General features: G+C 43.5%; 2 protein-coding genes across 6 annotated transcripts in view; one reads left to right on the top strand and one right to left on the bottom strand.

The window, feature by feature from the left end:
• R3HDM1 (R3H domain containing 1) overlaps positions 1 to 425 on the bottom strand; it is an 88,275-nt gene extending 87,850 nt beyond the window's left edge. Inside the window, exon 1 of the mRNA XM_083488732.1 lies at positions 250 to 425. The gene's annotated coding sequence lies outside the window, so the exon portion shown is untranslated. The remainder of the gene's footprint in view (positions 1 to 249) is intronic.
• Positions 426 to 637: 212 nt separating this feature from the next.
• ZRANB3 (zinc finger RANBP2-type containing 3) overlaps positions 638 to 14,635 on the top strand; it is a 41,628-nt gene continuing 27,630 nt past the window's right edge. Inside the window, exons 1-3 of one of the 5 annotated variants that reach the window (XM_083488778.1) lie at positions 638 to 758; positions 6,992 to 7,153; positions 13,722 to 13,740. In XM_083488778.1, coding sequence (XP_083344904.1) covers positions 6,999 to 7,153; positions 13,722 to 13,740 — 174 coding nt within the window. In that variant the 5' untranslated portion in view covers positions 638 to 758; positions 6,992 to 6,998. The other 4 variants (XM_083488779.1, XM_083488775.1, XM_083488777.1 and 1 more) reach the window with 4 other exon arrangements.

The following is a 14,635-nucleotide window of genomic DNA, read 5'->3' as shown; positions in this document are numbered from 1 at the left end:
GCACTTCCGTCCAATGCAGGCCGGTCAGGGCGCGCGGGGGGGTGGGAGGCAGAGAGAGGGGGGAGGGAGGCTGGCGTTGTGGTGGCGGCGCTGCAAAAGGGCAAGACCAAGCTCCCCCTCGCCTGGGACGGCGGCTCTCAGGGTTCCAAGCCTTTCTGCAGAGCGCGGAGGGGGCGGAAAAGCGGGGGGGGGGGAGATATTTATAATGGAACTGGGGCGGGGGGTGAGGGAGGGAGGGGGCGAACTTACCGCAATGGCGCGAGCCTTGACGAGCGGGCGGAGGGGAGGAGGAAGGGGATGAAGGCGACGGCAAGGCCGGCTCGCGAAGGGGGCTTCACACACGAGGGGGAATTAACCCCATCACCAGCCCCCAACAGCGACTCCGGCTCCTCCTGCTGCTGCCGCGGGTGCCATAGAGAACCGCCCTCTACGGGTCCCGCCAGCCAATCGCGGCGCCACATGCTGCTGACTGCCGCCCCGCCCAACCACTCAGCGCCTGGAGCACGCCTCCTCAGCCCCGGAGCTCTATGCTGAGTGGGCCAGAATTCTGCCCACGCAGGAAAAAACGCCCCGGTGAAGCGAATGCTAGCCAATGGGAGGCCGCGCCTTTAAAGCCGAGCGACGGCCAGAAGCCGGCCAATTGGAGACCGGAGTGCGGTTTAGAAGACCGGCAATGCGGAAGCCCCACCCTCGGAGGTGCCTGTGACCAGTGGCGTTGCCGCTTTGAGGTGACTGACGGCCCCGAGCGCTAGTTATAGGTAGGCTTTACGGTCTGTTCCGAAATGGCACCTGGCCTTAGTTCCCCTCTGTGGCGGCGTCTTGGACGTACATGCAGCCGGGGCAAGTCCTCTGGCTCAAACAGTAATTAATATTACGGAGGTGGATAGACCACAAGTCCCAAGAAACGCTTCCAAATCGCCTTAGCTTCAATGAACGGGTCCATGAAGCGAGGCATTCTGGGACTTGTAGTACTTGATGCAGAAGCTTTGCTTAGATTCCGAAGGCGCCTCCTGACAGTCTGTTGCCTTAAAATCGAAAGGTCTCCTCCTTGCAGCACGATATTTGTGGCCTTATATTTGTACCACTCGCATCATTACGTCCTCCACCCCAAGTTCTTCTGTCGCCGCGGTTAGCAGGCTCCTCCTCTAGTCACTGCATTGAGTCCTTAGGTAAAAGCAGCCTACGCATCTCCCGCCTGCCTCCATGGCGCGCTTGTCTGCCTGCCAAAAATTTCAGCAGCACTTTGCAGCCTGCTTGCATTATATATTTCATTACTGCGATCTTACTGAATTCAGTGGGTCTTGTTACTAAGTAGACATAGGATCGCCCTGCCTGTCTTAGCAACCCGAAAAAGCTACACCGGCTTCTTCTCCTCACCCCACCCCAAACAACCCTGTCGCCTATCGCTGTTCTAGGTTCTTGTCTTCCGATGCAAATGCATCGTGTGTGTTTTTAAAACTGCTTTTTATTAAATCTTAGAGGCACAGGTATGTTGGCCGGTTACAGCAAAAAACTAAAAGGAATGCCCTGTACAAAACATATTTGCTATTTCTTATTATTAGCCCACGAAAGCTTATGCTTCAGATAGATCTGTTGTTCAAGGTGCCCAAAAAAGTTTGCTGGGTGTGTGCTTTTTTCCTAAATTATTTTTTCCAAGCAAATGTGTTTTATCTACTTCATTCTGCTGAAATCAACCTGACGTTTTCACAGCGTTTCACATCATGCATCCGTCATCGACCCAGCCATTCTTACTCCCGGCGGATCTCCGTTACAAACTCGACGTCGGAAGCGCCCACAAATATCCATCGCTTTTTACAGGCCACCTTTTAGGACCCGTAGGCTTTTATTGTTACTCGCAACAACCGCTAACCAGGATTATAATCGCCCTTTGTAACCCCGAGTTTGTACTTGAAAGGGTGGCCAAACGTGCTTTACATCTTCGCCGTGACCTTTTAAAAGGCGTCGTTAGATTGCCATGCGGTTCTAACGCGCAGTTAATCCGGGGAATAACTATTTTAAGGCGCGACTGCTAATTCTTTAACCTGCATACGCATAATTATAAAACCGAGTTCAATGGGGCTTCATCCCAACCTAAAAGTTCCTCCATTCATAACCCACCACCCTTCCTATCTATTCAGTTTCGTCTCTGCAGCTTCCTATACCCGCCGCCCTTACACATGAACTTGTAAATCAGCCGCCCAAATTGTTTCTGATCTTCCATCGCTTCTCCTTGTTCCATGTGGCTTACACCGAAAAACGGTGCATTGGTATCTGTGCTCATTGCTGTTCTGTTTCCTGGAAGAGGGGAAATGGGGCTTGTTTGTATTCTCGTTGTTTGGCCATAATGGGGCTAGGGTGTGCGAATAAACACAAATGCAGGGGAGGCCCGCCATTTTAATCTTTTTTAAAAAAGAAAAAATAATCCATGCGGACAGACACTTGCTAACGATATATCTCTGAGCCTACCGCGCTCTCGGTTTGAGGTCATTTCCGCTGCGTTTGAGCGCGAAAAAGTTGTTTGGCTGCTGCGGCAGGAGGAGGAGGAGGAGCTGCTGCTGCTACGATTGCTGCACGGATGGAAGAGCGGGTCTCGGTGAGGAAGGCGCTTCGAGGTCTTGGAAGTGGAATAGTAATTTATAAGCAAGTTTCGTATAGTTGGGGCAGTGCAGTTTTCTTTAAACTGGTGAGAACTATTGACTAGGAGGCCGTCAAAAACGTGGGAGTAAAATACTGCATAGTTCTGCTTGCACCCGAGAGTGATTACTTGATGCAACGTAAACGATCTTTTGACGCGTCTGAATGGCATTCCTGAACTTCTAGACTGAAGCGGTTTGAAGGGTGGCAGAAAGGCAGATATATCCACAGACACCCCTTCAATTCATTTTAGGACAGAGGTACTAGGTAAGGTGAAATGTGGAGGGTATTCCTATGTATATCTGTTCAGAAGCAAACCCATTTAGTTCCGTGGGATTTACTCCCAGGTAAGTGAACATCTTTTGCCAACCTAGCAGTTCGAAAGCACATCAAAGTGCAAGTAGATAAATAGGTACCGCTCTGGCGGGAAGGTAAACAGTTTCCGTGTGCTGCTCTGGTTCGCCAGAAGCAGATTAGTCATGCTGGCCACATGACCCAGAAGCTGTACGCCGGTGTTGTAAATAAAAATATGCCCTTTCCCCTTATTGGGTATCCAAGAGCCCATATAGAGTCCTTACATAGGTTCCCTATTGGTAGGAGAAAATAACAGAGGCCAACCAGAGAATATTGAGAAGCAAGGCAGCTAGTAAGCCTGAGCTTTATTGATCTGTTCCAACACACACACACGCAGGAGAGGAAGAGGACCCCCCAAAATTGCTGTGCAAGGGCTTATAAAGACTTTTGAAATTCCCATCCTCTAGATCAAGACCACCCCCAGAAACATTATGCATACATCACAGAAGGGGTGTAACCTAAGACCACCCCTCAGATACATCCCACCTACATCACAGAAATTTAAATATTGTTTTTCTCCTGTTGTTGTTTATCTCTTGTCTAGCAGGTTACTTGATTGGATTTCCTGGGGAGCCTGGCCATTCTTTTGTAGTGGTAAAATACTTTTTTCCTGGGCCAGGTCACAGGCTCACACCTTATTCAAACAGACATATCCCTGAGACAGGATTTGTGAGGAAAGAGACAATGGGGAGGCTTTTCCAGTTTAACCTTGCAGAGAAAGGATTTGGTCAGTTTAGGAATCAAAATGGTTCCAGGTTGGTCTTCCTGTGTTGATCTATGTATGTGCAGTTATGAACATTACCATATATCTAAGACCATAAAATTCCTATCACACCGGCTCCCTCGGCCAGTAAAGCGAGATGAGCACCGCAACCCCAGAGTCGGCCACGACTGGACCTAATGGTCAGGGGTGCCTTTACCTTTACCTTTAAGTGAACATCAGGTTATGTAGTCTCAATTAGTTTAGGGACTGTGCAAAAATGACTTGGGTTTCCATAAAGGCCATTGGTGTGAAGAAGTGGTACCTAAATTTATTCTCTGTGTCTTTTCCTTTTGCGATCCCAGTGCATGTTTTGATTAGAGCTGGAGACACTACCAAATTACCGCTGGCTTCTTTATTTCCACAGAGAGCAGTTCTGCTTGAGATTTTTGCACCAAGCAGTAACCCAAACCCGTTAAGGCTGGTGTCTTTTGCATACTTACCATAACAAAAGTGGGGCTTACTTTCACGTAATCATACATATTTTTGTGCTGCCTATCTATGTAATGCCTCATTCATTACATTTTGAGGCTGCTCTAAAATGCAGCTTTTTCATCTTGCTCAGCAACATCCTTTTATCCCACCCCCACCACCATTCCTGGGTTTCCTTTGCTTAACATTTAAGGGGAGTTTTAGTGGGGTTACTACTTTGTGTCCCAATAAAGGTGGTATTTACTTCTTGTATTTACATCTGGACTTTCCTCAAATAAGCTCCAGGTGGTATATGCTTACCTGGCCTCTCCCTCCACATTTTATACTCAGGAAACTGAAGTAGATTAGACTGGTGGTCTCCATCAAAGATTAGTGCCCATGGTCACTATTGAAATTTGCCTAATATCTCAGCGACTAACTGAGCTTTCTAACTGAGCGACTAACTGAGCTAACTAACTAGCTTTCAAAGGTACATTGCAAATACTTCTCACACATCTACTACTCTTCCCAATGCTTCCTTTTAAGGATAGAAATGCCCATTTGACTGGAAAAACTCCAGTCTGGAACCCTGGGAAGTTGCGATTAGTCAGTGTTGACAGTACTGAGCTAGATGAATTGGTAATCTAACTTTGTATAAGATAGCTTTTTCTGTCCCTAAATTTTCTAGAGTCATGGAGTTCATAGAGTATAGCAGGTGGCACTGTGGGTAAAACCTCAGTGCCTAGGACTTGCCGATCGTATGGTCGGCGGTTCGAATCCCCGCGGCGGGGTGAGCTCCCATCTTTCGGTCCCAGCTCCTGCCCACCTAGCAGTTCGAAAGCACCCCTAAGTGCAAGTAGATAAATAGGTACTGTTTTATAGCAGGAAGGTAAACGGCGTTTCCGTGTGCGGCACTGGTGCTGGCTTGCCACTTGTAGCTTTGTCACGCTGGCCACGTGACCTGGAAGTGTCTTCGGACGCCGCCGGCTCCCGGCCTCTTGAGCAAGATGAGCGCACAACCCTAGAGTCGGTCACGACTGGCCTGTACGGGCAGGGGTACCTTTACCTTTACATGGGTATAGCCAGGGTGTGGTCTGCCCCCATAAATCAAGCAAATCAATAAAAATACTTAACTAACTGACCAATTGCATAACAAATAACTCAGTTCTGCCCCCCTAGCAAAACCTGCAACCTCCCAAAATAAAACCCGCCTATGCTCATGTCTAGAGCTGAATCTGTAAAATGAACTCAGCAAGAAATTCAGATCCTGTCACAGACCATCCATGTGATGTTACAAGCACGGGTGGCACTGTAGTCTAAATCACTAAACCTCTTGGGCTTGCTGATTGGAAGGTTGGTTGTTCGAACCCATGCGCCAGGGTGAGCTCCTGTTATTCTGTTCCAGCTTCTGCCAACCTAGCAGTTCAAAAGCATAGCAGTGCAAGTAGATAAATAGGTACCGCTGCGGCAGGAAGGTAAACGGCGTTTCTGTGTGCTCTGGCTTCCATCACAGTGTCCCATTGCGCTAGAAGCAGTTTAGTCGTGCTGGCCACAGGACCCGGAAAGCTGCCTGTGGACAAATGCCTAAAAAGCGAGATGAGCACCGCATCCCATAGTCGCCTTTGACTGGGCTTAACCATCAAGGGGTCCTTTACCCTACTTTTTCCCTTACCAGCCCAATATAGCATTTCTGTGCATCAGCTGTGCACAGTGAGCATTCATTGTTATACTGGAAGTGAAGCAATATTGCTACCTGTCCTGAGGGTTTTTTCCTAAAGATTCTAGTACCTAGAGGGTGTCACTTCATCCCATAAATGCAGCTATTCATTAGGACACAGCACAATTGCATGTAAGAAGATGAATTATTATAGGTGATAAAAGTCAATGATCCAGGCTACTGTAATATAGTTCATAGTTGTATTTCAGCTGTGATTCTGGTTCTTTTGTGCTACTTCCAGTGCCCTGTAACAGCTAAGACAATAATGCCCAGTCTTCTTTCACAGTTCATTTAACCAAAATTATACCCCACTTGATTGTAGTAAAATCTGTGTGTGACAGGATTGCTGTTGTACAGTGAGAGTGGGGATTAATACCCATCCAAAATGGCTATTGATGAAGTGTGCCTTCTTTAACTTTGCATGATTTGGGGTTTTTTCTGGCCTTGCTTTTTCTTAATCAGCCTTTGCTGAGGGCAGGTTGTCACTGCATTAGGTGTGGCTGGATCACTCAGTTACTCCAGGTGCAAAGGACCTTCTTTCCTGTAGAGGAGGCTGCCTGTCGCTTTTCCACTTGTGTTCTAGGCTTGCCACCTTCCAGTCAGTGAGCAATACAGAAAGAGGGTGGAGGAGTAGGCTCTTCTGGGGATAAAAACCACTTTAGCCTAACTTAAAATCACATAATCATTCCAGTGTCGTTAAAAAATAAATATTATTGAGTTGTATTCAGTGAAGCACTTGTGCAGTGACGCCTCAAAAGGAGAATTTTGTCTACTGTGCTCTCTGAAGTTTCATTAACATTATTAAGTTTCACAGCACTTTGTGTGCCAACTATACACAAAGGGCATAGGACTCTCCTATCACCTGAACTGCACTTTTAAATTGAATTCAAAGTACTCCAGTGATCAATTTAACATGCTTATGTGTACAAATAAACCCACGTACACATTTAACAATGTTTTAATAAAACAGCTTATAAACCAGAGTCCTTGAACTGCAACCATATCCATTTTGATACTATTTATGAAGTAAACGTGTTCAAATATGACCTATTTTGATAAGTGCTGGAGAATACTGAGTGTGGCATTTTGAAATCAGATCTCTTATTTTTTGTCAGGTGGAACATGGCAGCGGTCATCCAAGAGACTTGTACACGTAAAACCTCTGGTTCAACTTCCGATGTCAGTGAAAGACTGTCTTACCTACCTGAAAACTTAAAAGACAAACTTCTTTCATTTCAGAAGAAAGGAATTGTGTTTGCATTGGAAAGAGGTGGCAGGTAAAACTATCTTAAACATGGAACTGTCAATCCATGGGGAATTGGGGTGGGGAAACTAACCTAAGTAGTTACAATGGCTCCAATATATTTTCTGAATGTTATACTGAATTTCTAGACCTGAATCATTAAGTAGTTGAAGCTGAACCCAAAAGCTTATGGTATTCTTCAAGTATTTAGAATAGTAATTACTTGTGCATGTAGGGGAGGAAAAAGAATCAGGAGGTGCAGGGAATTAGGACAACACAAATCTTTATGACTGGGTGCCAATAGCATTTATAAGAAAATATAAAATGAATTTTTTATCCATAGGATGAAGAGTAGAAAAAGGTAACATAATGACTATTCAAGACAATCATCAATCTAGTTAAATTGCTTTGTACATGTTACAGACTACCCTTGAACACAGCCACCTGGAATGTCAGAGAGAAGCTGCCCCTTGGCCTCTTCCCCAAATGCACTTGTCTTCTGTTAAAGGGTTTTCCAGCATGCACCCACCCCCTACACACATGCTTGCAGCTTGAAATGTGTTGTCCAGGAAATGTTTGGCCGCTTGATTATCAGTTGGCTGGCATTTCCCCCCAGCTATAAGTTAATTCGCTTTTCACTGGTTAACATGTAAGGGTTGGTGTTTTGTTTAGAATTGGCTTGATCTGGACTACAACTCCCATCATCCCTGACCACTGGTCCTCCTAGCTATGGATGGTGGGAGTTGTAGTCCAACAACATTGGAGAACCCAAGATTGAGAAAGGCTGCTCTAAAGGCTCAATAGTCTTTTTTACCATTCAACACTTTTGCCTCCTGATGGAAGTTTGACACAGCCTTTTTGTGAATGGAAAAGTACTTCACATAATTGTCAACGTGATGCCACTCATTGGGACCATTTTAACTTAACATTCCATGCACAAGTCATCTGAGGCTCTATTTTTGGTGAAGTACCCTAATTCTTGCAAGACAAGTCATCTTTGTTACAGATACAGGACCGCACAGTTGTGTTTAATGATATACACATTTTTTTAAACGCACCAGGCTCACATTCCTTAAATAACCCCTATATGAGAGAGATGTTAATGCTAAAGTCTTGGCTTGTGAGTAGGATGCAAATTATATGCTAGAGTGTTACATAAAACTGATTCACATGAGTGGGTGAAAATCTGGAACTCCAAACTGAGGGGAAACAGCACTCTTCCTCGATACAGTCTGTTCTGTTAGGAAGTGTGAGTCCTGTTCGTAAAAGGAAGCAGGGGACTCTTTGGTACTAAAGCCAGTTTGCTTTTGTTATTTATCCTTTTGTTTTTCGAAAACATAAGAAAAGCCTGCTAGATCAGACCAGTTGCCCGTTTAGTCTAGCATCCTGTTCTTACAGTTGCCAACCACATGCCTATGGGAAGCCCACGAGCAGGACCAGAGTGCAGCAACACTTTCTCCCCCTGTGGTTTCCAGCAACTGGTATTCAGTAGTGGAGCTAGAACATAGGCGTTAGAGTTATTAGCTGTTGATACCTTTATCTTCCATGGATGTATCTAATCCTCTTTCAAAGCCATTCACTGCCTCTCGTGTGAGCAAAATCCATAGTTAAATTACGCACTGCGTGAAAATTTACTTTCTTTCGCCTGTCCTGAATCTTCCAGCATTCAGCTGCAGCGGATGTCCGTGAGTTCTAGTGTTATAGAGAGGGAGAAAAGCTATTCTCTGCCCTCTTTCTCCATACTGTGCATAATTTCATGTTACCTCTTATGTTTTCCCTAAACCAAAAATCCCCAAATCTTGTAACCTTTCCTTCATAGGGCAGGTGCTTCATTCCCTTTATCATTTTGGTTGCCCTTTTTCTGAATCCTTTTCAGCCCTGCAATACTCTTTTTGAGAGGAGGCAACCCAAACTCTTCACTGTCCCAACTGCAGCCACTCTGTAGGTTTGTTATAATGGCATTATATCAGCAATTTTATTTTTACTTCTTTTCCTAATGATCTCTACCATGGGATTTGCATTTTTCACAGCTGCCAGCCACTGGCTTGACATCTTTATCAAGCTGTCCACTTCAACCCCAAAGTCTCGTTCCTGGTCGGCCGCCCACGAGCGTATTTGTGAAATTAGGAGTTTTTGTCCAACCTGCATCAGTTTACTCTTGTTTATTTTGAATTGCGCTTCCCATTTTACTGCCGATTCACTCAATTTGGAGAGATCCTGCTGGAGCTCTTTGCAGACCTGTTTTGGTTTTAGCCACCCTGAACAATTGCGTATCAGTTTGGATAGGCTGTTGGGGGGGCTGCTGTGGGGAAATAAGATTCTGCCAACCCCATTATGCACACACAACTCTACAGTCTATCCAGTGCCTTGCCTGTCACTGCTCAGCTTTATGGCCAAGTGGAGTCTTGAACCAAGATTTTCCCTTGAAAGTCTCAACACCCAAACTTTATTACTACATTTCCTGTGTTTCCTTTTACTCATTGCAATGCTGATAGTGTCAGTGCCACAGATGAGTAGTTCTTTCATATTGTAGGTGCACTTTCAATCTATTTCTGGACTATACTTTAAAGCAATTTTCACCTTCTCCAAGAAGATTTTTGTGTGCCCCTCTCTGCCTTTGGTCTTATTTTACAACTGCTTATACTGTACAGTATTACTTGTTTCAAAGCGCCTAAATCGACTAGGCACTATATATAAAGTAAACTAAAATGCACTAGCTTGCCCTTAGGCTTACATTTTAAGCAAGATGAGACATGGAAGGAAAATGGTGGTAAATAGTTAAAATGATATTGAATAAATATTGAAATTAAATGACTTTTTAAAAAGAAATTCACAGCGATGCTAAGTAGCATAATTCCCTTTATTTTATTTTTCAAAGCGGAGTAGTAGTAGTAGTAGTAGTAACATTCCTATCCTGCCCGTTCACTATGAAACCCTGTGGGATGGGGAGCCTATGGCTCTCCAGATGTTGCTGGACTCAAATTCCCACCGGCCACAGCTGGCCAATGATCAGCGGGGATGGGAGTTGTAGTCCGATGACATATGGAGGGCCAAAGCTTCCTCATAATTGGGTTAGGTTGAGCTCAAATCATTTTATGAGCTTCATGACTGAGTGGGGATTTATAACTTTTCTATTTTAGATAGCTTACTGTAAACTAAAATAACATATATATTTTTAGTGTGGGATGGGGAACAATTGCTTTCCCTGCCTTTACCTTGGAGTTCAAAAAGGACAAGTATCTAATTCACTGCTGTTAGGTTACAAGAGGCATTCGTATATTTTTACACTTACAGGTGGAATCAACTTGGGATCAGGATAGCATCTGGGGTGTTTTATTTTTATTACTTAGTCTCCAGGTAAACTATTGGCTATGGTGTTCTCTTAGCAGTTGCATTCAAGAGGGGAAGAATCTAGGACACAGAGTATTATTCTTACTCTCTTTATGACATATTTTGTCCTCGTGAGCTGAGTTTAGAGCCTGAAATGAAATGGAATGCCTTATCCCCCTCAAATTAGCATTCTTGGATATAGCTGTCATATAGCTGTCGTGAGCAGATGGTATGTGAATGATCTAGTCTCAATTGGGTAACTACCAGTTAAAAGGAAATGACTAATTGAACTTCAAAGAACAAGTTGTCCTGTTCGCTGCAGTCAAAATATGTGACAGAAATCAGATTTGTGCCTCAAATTTTTTATCTGAAGATTGCTTCGGAAGTACATAACCTTTCTGTTGGCGTAGGCAGCGTGCTCTAATTTCATTAACTCAGGAAGCAGTGAGGGAAAGCATATAACTAACAGGGCTTAGGGTGCGGGACTCTGGATTTTCTTATTAGGATAAGGAATATGATTTTGAATTACTGTATCTTAACCATAGGGAGATTTCTTTTTGTGGCCTGCGTAATCGCTTCATTCTGCCCACAGTGGCAGATGGAATAGTTAAGTAGACATGATACTATCAAGTATGTGATAATTATATGTTTCTCTACAAAGAATGTGGTAGTTTTCTTTTTAGATGTCACTATCACGGCATGGGGACACCAGCTTTTTAAAAGCAGTATCTAATGGGCTAAAAATGTTATTGTACTTATAAGCAGATCTACCTCCCTGCTGGTTTTCTGGAGCCTAACCGAAACCTCAGTGTTTAGGTTCTTTTTAGAAACCCCTGAAGAGGTGTAGATGGGTGTTTGGAAGCTGTGATTATTTTTTGTTAAATTGCTGCTGGTTTTCTATGCTTTACGCTGTTGTAAGCCATGTTGACTACAGTGGTACCTCGGGTTACATACGCTTCAGGTTACAGACTTTGCTAACCCAGAAATAGTACCTTGGGTTAAGAACTTTGCTTCAGGATGAGAACAGAAATCATGCTCTGGCAGTAGCAGGAGGCCCCATTAGCTAAAGTGGTGCTTCAGGTTAAGAACAGTTTCAGGTTAAGAATGGACCTCCGGAACGAATTAAGCACTTAACCTGAGGTACCACTGTATTTTCTACAAAAAGATGGGATGTAAACGTTTCAATGTATTACTTTATTAACAACTTTTATTAACAACAATAGCACCGCTCTCTGGGCACCTTAAAGTACCTGAAAAAAATTAAAATATCTCAACCACCCACAAATAAATAAAATTGCAGATTTAAACAGAATGGAATAGATTTTTTTAAATAAGAGATTTTGAAAGGTCACAGACACCACAAAGAAGCAGCTGGGCAAGCTTCTCTGGAGGTAGAATTCCACAACCAGGGTAGTTCCACCTCTCCCTAGAAACCAACTGATATGCCTCAAATGGCAGAGGCATTGAGAAAAGGGCATTCTAAGATGTTTTCAGGCTCCAGGTGGTTAGATATCAAAGGAGGGGGACTTTGAGGTAACCTAGTACAAGGCTTTAAGTGTCAAAACCAGCATTTCTTTTGGGCCTGTAATCAAGCAAGCAGCCAGCACAGATCATGAAGCAGTGGCATACTGTGTCAAAATCATCCAGCTGCAGTGAACTATCTAGCAGACTTACCCTGGATTTGCTGAAGTTTCCAAACCATGTTCGAGGGCAAACTCACATGCAACGCATTGGAATAATTCAGCGATGTGAATGAGTGGTTGTTATGTGAACCCTTGGTACATGTATCATTTGTGGTGTTTATTTAAATACATTTACATCACAACAGCTGCACAACTCTTAAGCACCTCAGCTGTCTGATCTGACAAAAAAGGTAAAGGTAGAGGGTTTGTTATCAACAAACCAATTCAGACACTTCTCTCCAAATTTCTGCCCAATAACGTCTAGTAGCCTCACGCATGTTGCTCAGAGCAAAGCTGAAGAACCCATAACAGAAGTCTCAGTGGTTGTTTTTTAAGTGATGAATAATCACCCAGTACCACTCTCTGGATTTTCATGCAAAGAGTGAGCATACGCCACCTCAATTTCATGGTATCTCAGACTAAAGTTAAATTTGAGTTCCCAAACCACCTTGAAGAAAAGCATCATCACCACAGGCAGAGTTTATGCCTTGTTTTCTCTCGAAGCAGTCTGCATTTTCTTGGCCCATCAGTTTTACAAAGCAGCGTTCCAGTGCCACTACAGCACTGTAAATAACTTTCCTGTGCCACCACTGTCCAAAGAGTGTCCAAAACACTGTCTGAAGAACAAACCTATGCTACAACCAGTTAACTTTAAGCATGAACTAAGCACCACCTGCATGGTAGCCAGTGCTGTCAAATGGATGAGAAAGTCTAGATAAGGGAGCAGCATTGCATGCCAGAGGTCCACATGCAGTTCTTCATTTTAACTGAATTCGTGACAGTTCTCAGAACTGTTTTTCGTTGCTTCTGCTCCATGGACCTGCAGTTCTCCATCAAAAACCATGCGACAAATGTGTCAATTCGCCTATATAAATGTGGCTTCTAAGTAATACAGGACCTATTTGATCTTTCTCTGTGTATCATTTAACTTCTTTTTTGAGCTGGTGGAAGGCTCTTTGCCACAGTATAGACATTTGCGAACAGAATAGGGTAGGAGGGGGAAATTGGCAAATCCCCCCCCCCCCCAATACTGCTTCATACCTTTGGGGGACCATTTAGAACAGTTTGGGATTAAGAAGAGGAGAAATGTCAAACACCGCCTCCCTCCCCACACATTTCACTTTGTGTGTCCTCCACCAAATAAAGAGCTACAGTACACAAGGAGTCCTCATTGAATTTCTAGTCCAATACCTTAACTGCTCAGCCACCACATTTGAAAACGTCCTGGTGTATATGTAGTTGTGAGTTCTTTTAAAAGTTGAACCAAGAGCTTAGAGGACATGTTTAGTGGGACTTTCCCCCTTCTTTTCTCCCAACAGGCCCCCTTGCCATATCGGAAAAGGCCATGTGGTTTTCCCTGCAGCATAGTTATGGCTGGGACCTATTTGCTGTTCAAGAGTTTAAAGCCCATGGAATTACTTGCATTACTTAGATCCTAGTCAATATTAGCATTAAACAGTGTTGAAGAGAAATTGTTGGGAGTTTTATATCGTGGAAAACAAACATGTTAGCAAACTGTATAGAATGCATGCTTTATTCAGTTAAAGTTCTGGGTTACCTTCTAATTTTTATTTTTATTTTCACCTCTAGGTGTATGATTGCAGATGAGGTAAGTGGCTCTTTAGCCATTCAGTCTATTCTGTAACTGCTTACTTTGGATTAAACTAGTGCACAACTGTGCTTATCTTTTTTCTATAACCTATTTAGATATTTGTAAATCTCTTTGAAATGATTCATGGGGAGCAATTCGTAAATAATAAAATAATGTGTACTTAAAAGATTAATTAAAAGGATAATTTCCCTATACAGATACTTGGTGCAAATGTAAACTTTAAAGTAGTGACAATCAAAATGGGACTTACTAATCAACTTATTGAAAATGTGGAACAATGAAGTCAACCTCAAGTAATATGTTTTCATAGACCGAAGTGCCTCTCAGTTTTGCTGAAAGGTGAATTTGATATTCAGCGAATATTTTTCAGCGAGTTAGATGTAGAAAAGTGTAGCTAAACACTGCTTACACAATGTGACCTGTTCACCACTCACTCCATCCTCTTGCCCCCACTCCCAGTCCTTGGGAAAGTGCCTGTAACAGCCAGGAATGGAGTGTGAGGGCATCAGCTATAATGGGAGAGGAGAACTGGGCAGCCTTGCACAAACCTAAGTGCCTTCCCCTTACGAAAGGGAACTCCAAATCTTAGCCTATGCCATGCTATCTAAATAGCCATAATGCTAGCATTATCGTTCTTCAAACTGTGTGTATGTGTGAAAGAAAGATTTCTTAGTAAGTAACTTTAGAACTGAGTTGGGACAAACAATAACCTTATCTCCTGATTTTAATTACCAGTGTTCGTTGTTAGTTCAAGTTAACTGCCCCTTTAATTGAAAACTCCAACTGAATGGCGAAATGCTCATGAATTTATTCATTTTCAGTCAATTACCACCTTCACGATTACGTTACCTTTTAATTTGAGAGAAGCAAGTGTCTCAGTGTGAAGAAGCAA

The sequence above is a fragment of the Podarcis liolepis genome (assembly GCF_965112155.1).
Source record: "Podarcis liolepis genome assembly, chromosome: 1".
NCBI lineage: Eukaryota > Metazoa > Chordata > Lepidosauria > Squamata > Lacertidae > Podarcis > Podarcis liolepis.
The sequence above is the reverse complement of the archived record's forward strand: the minus strand, read 5'-3'. Positions and strand labels throughout refer to the sequence as shown.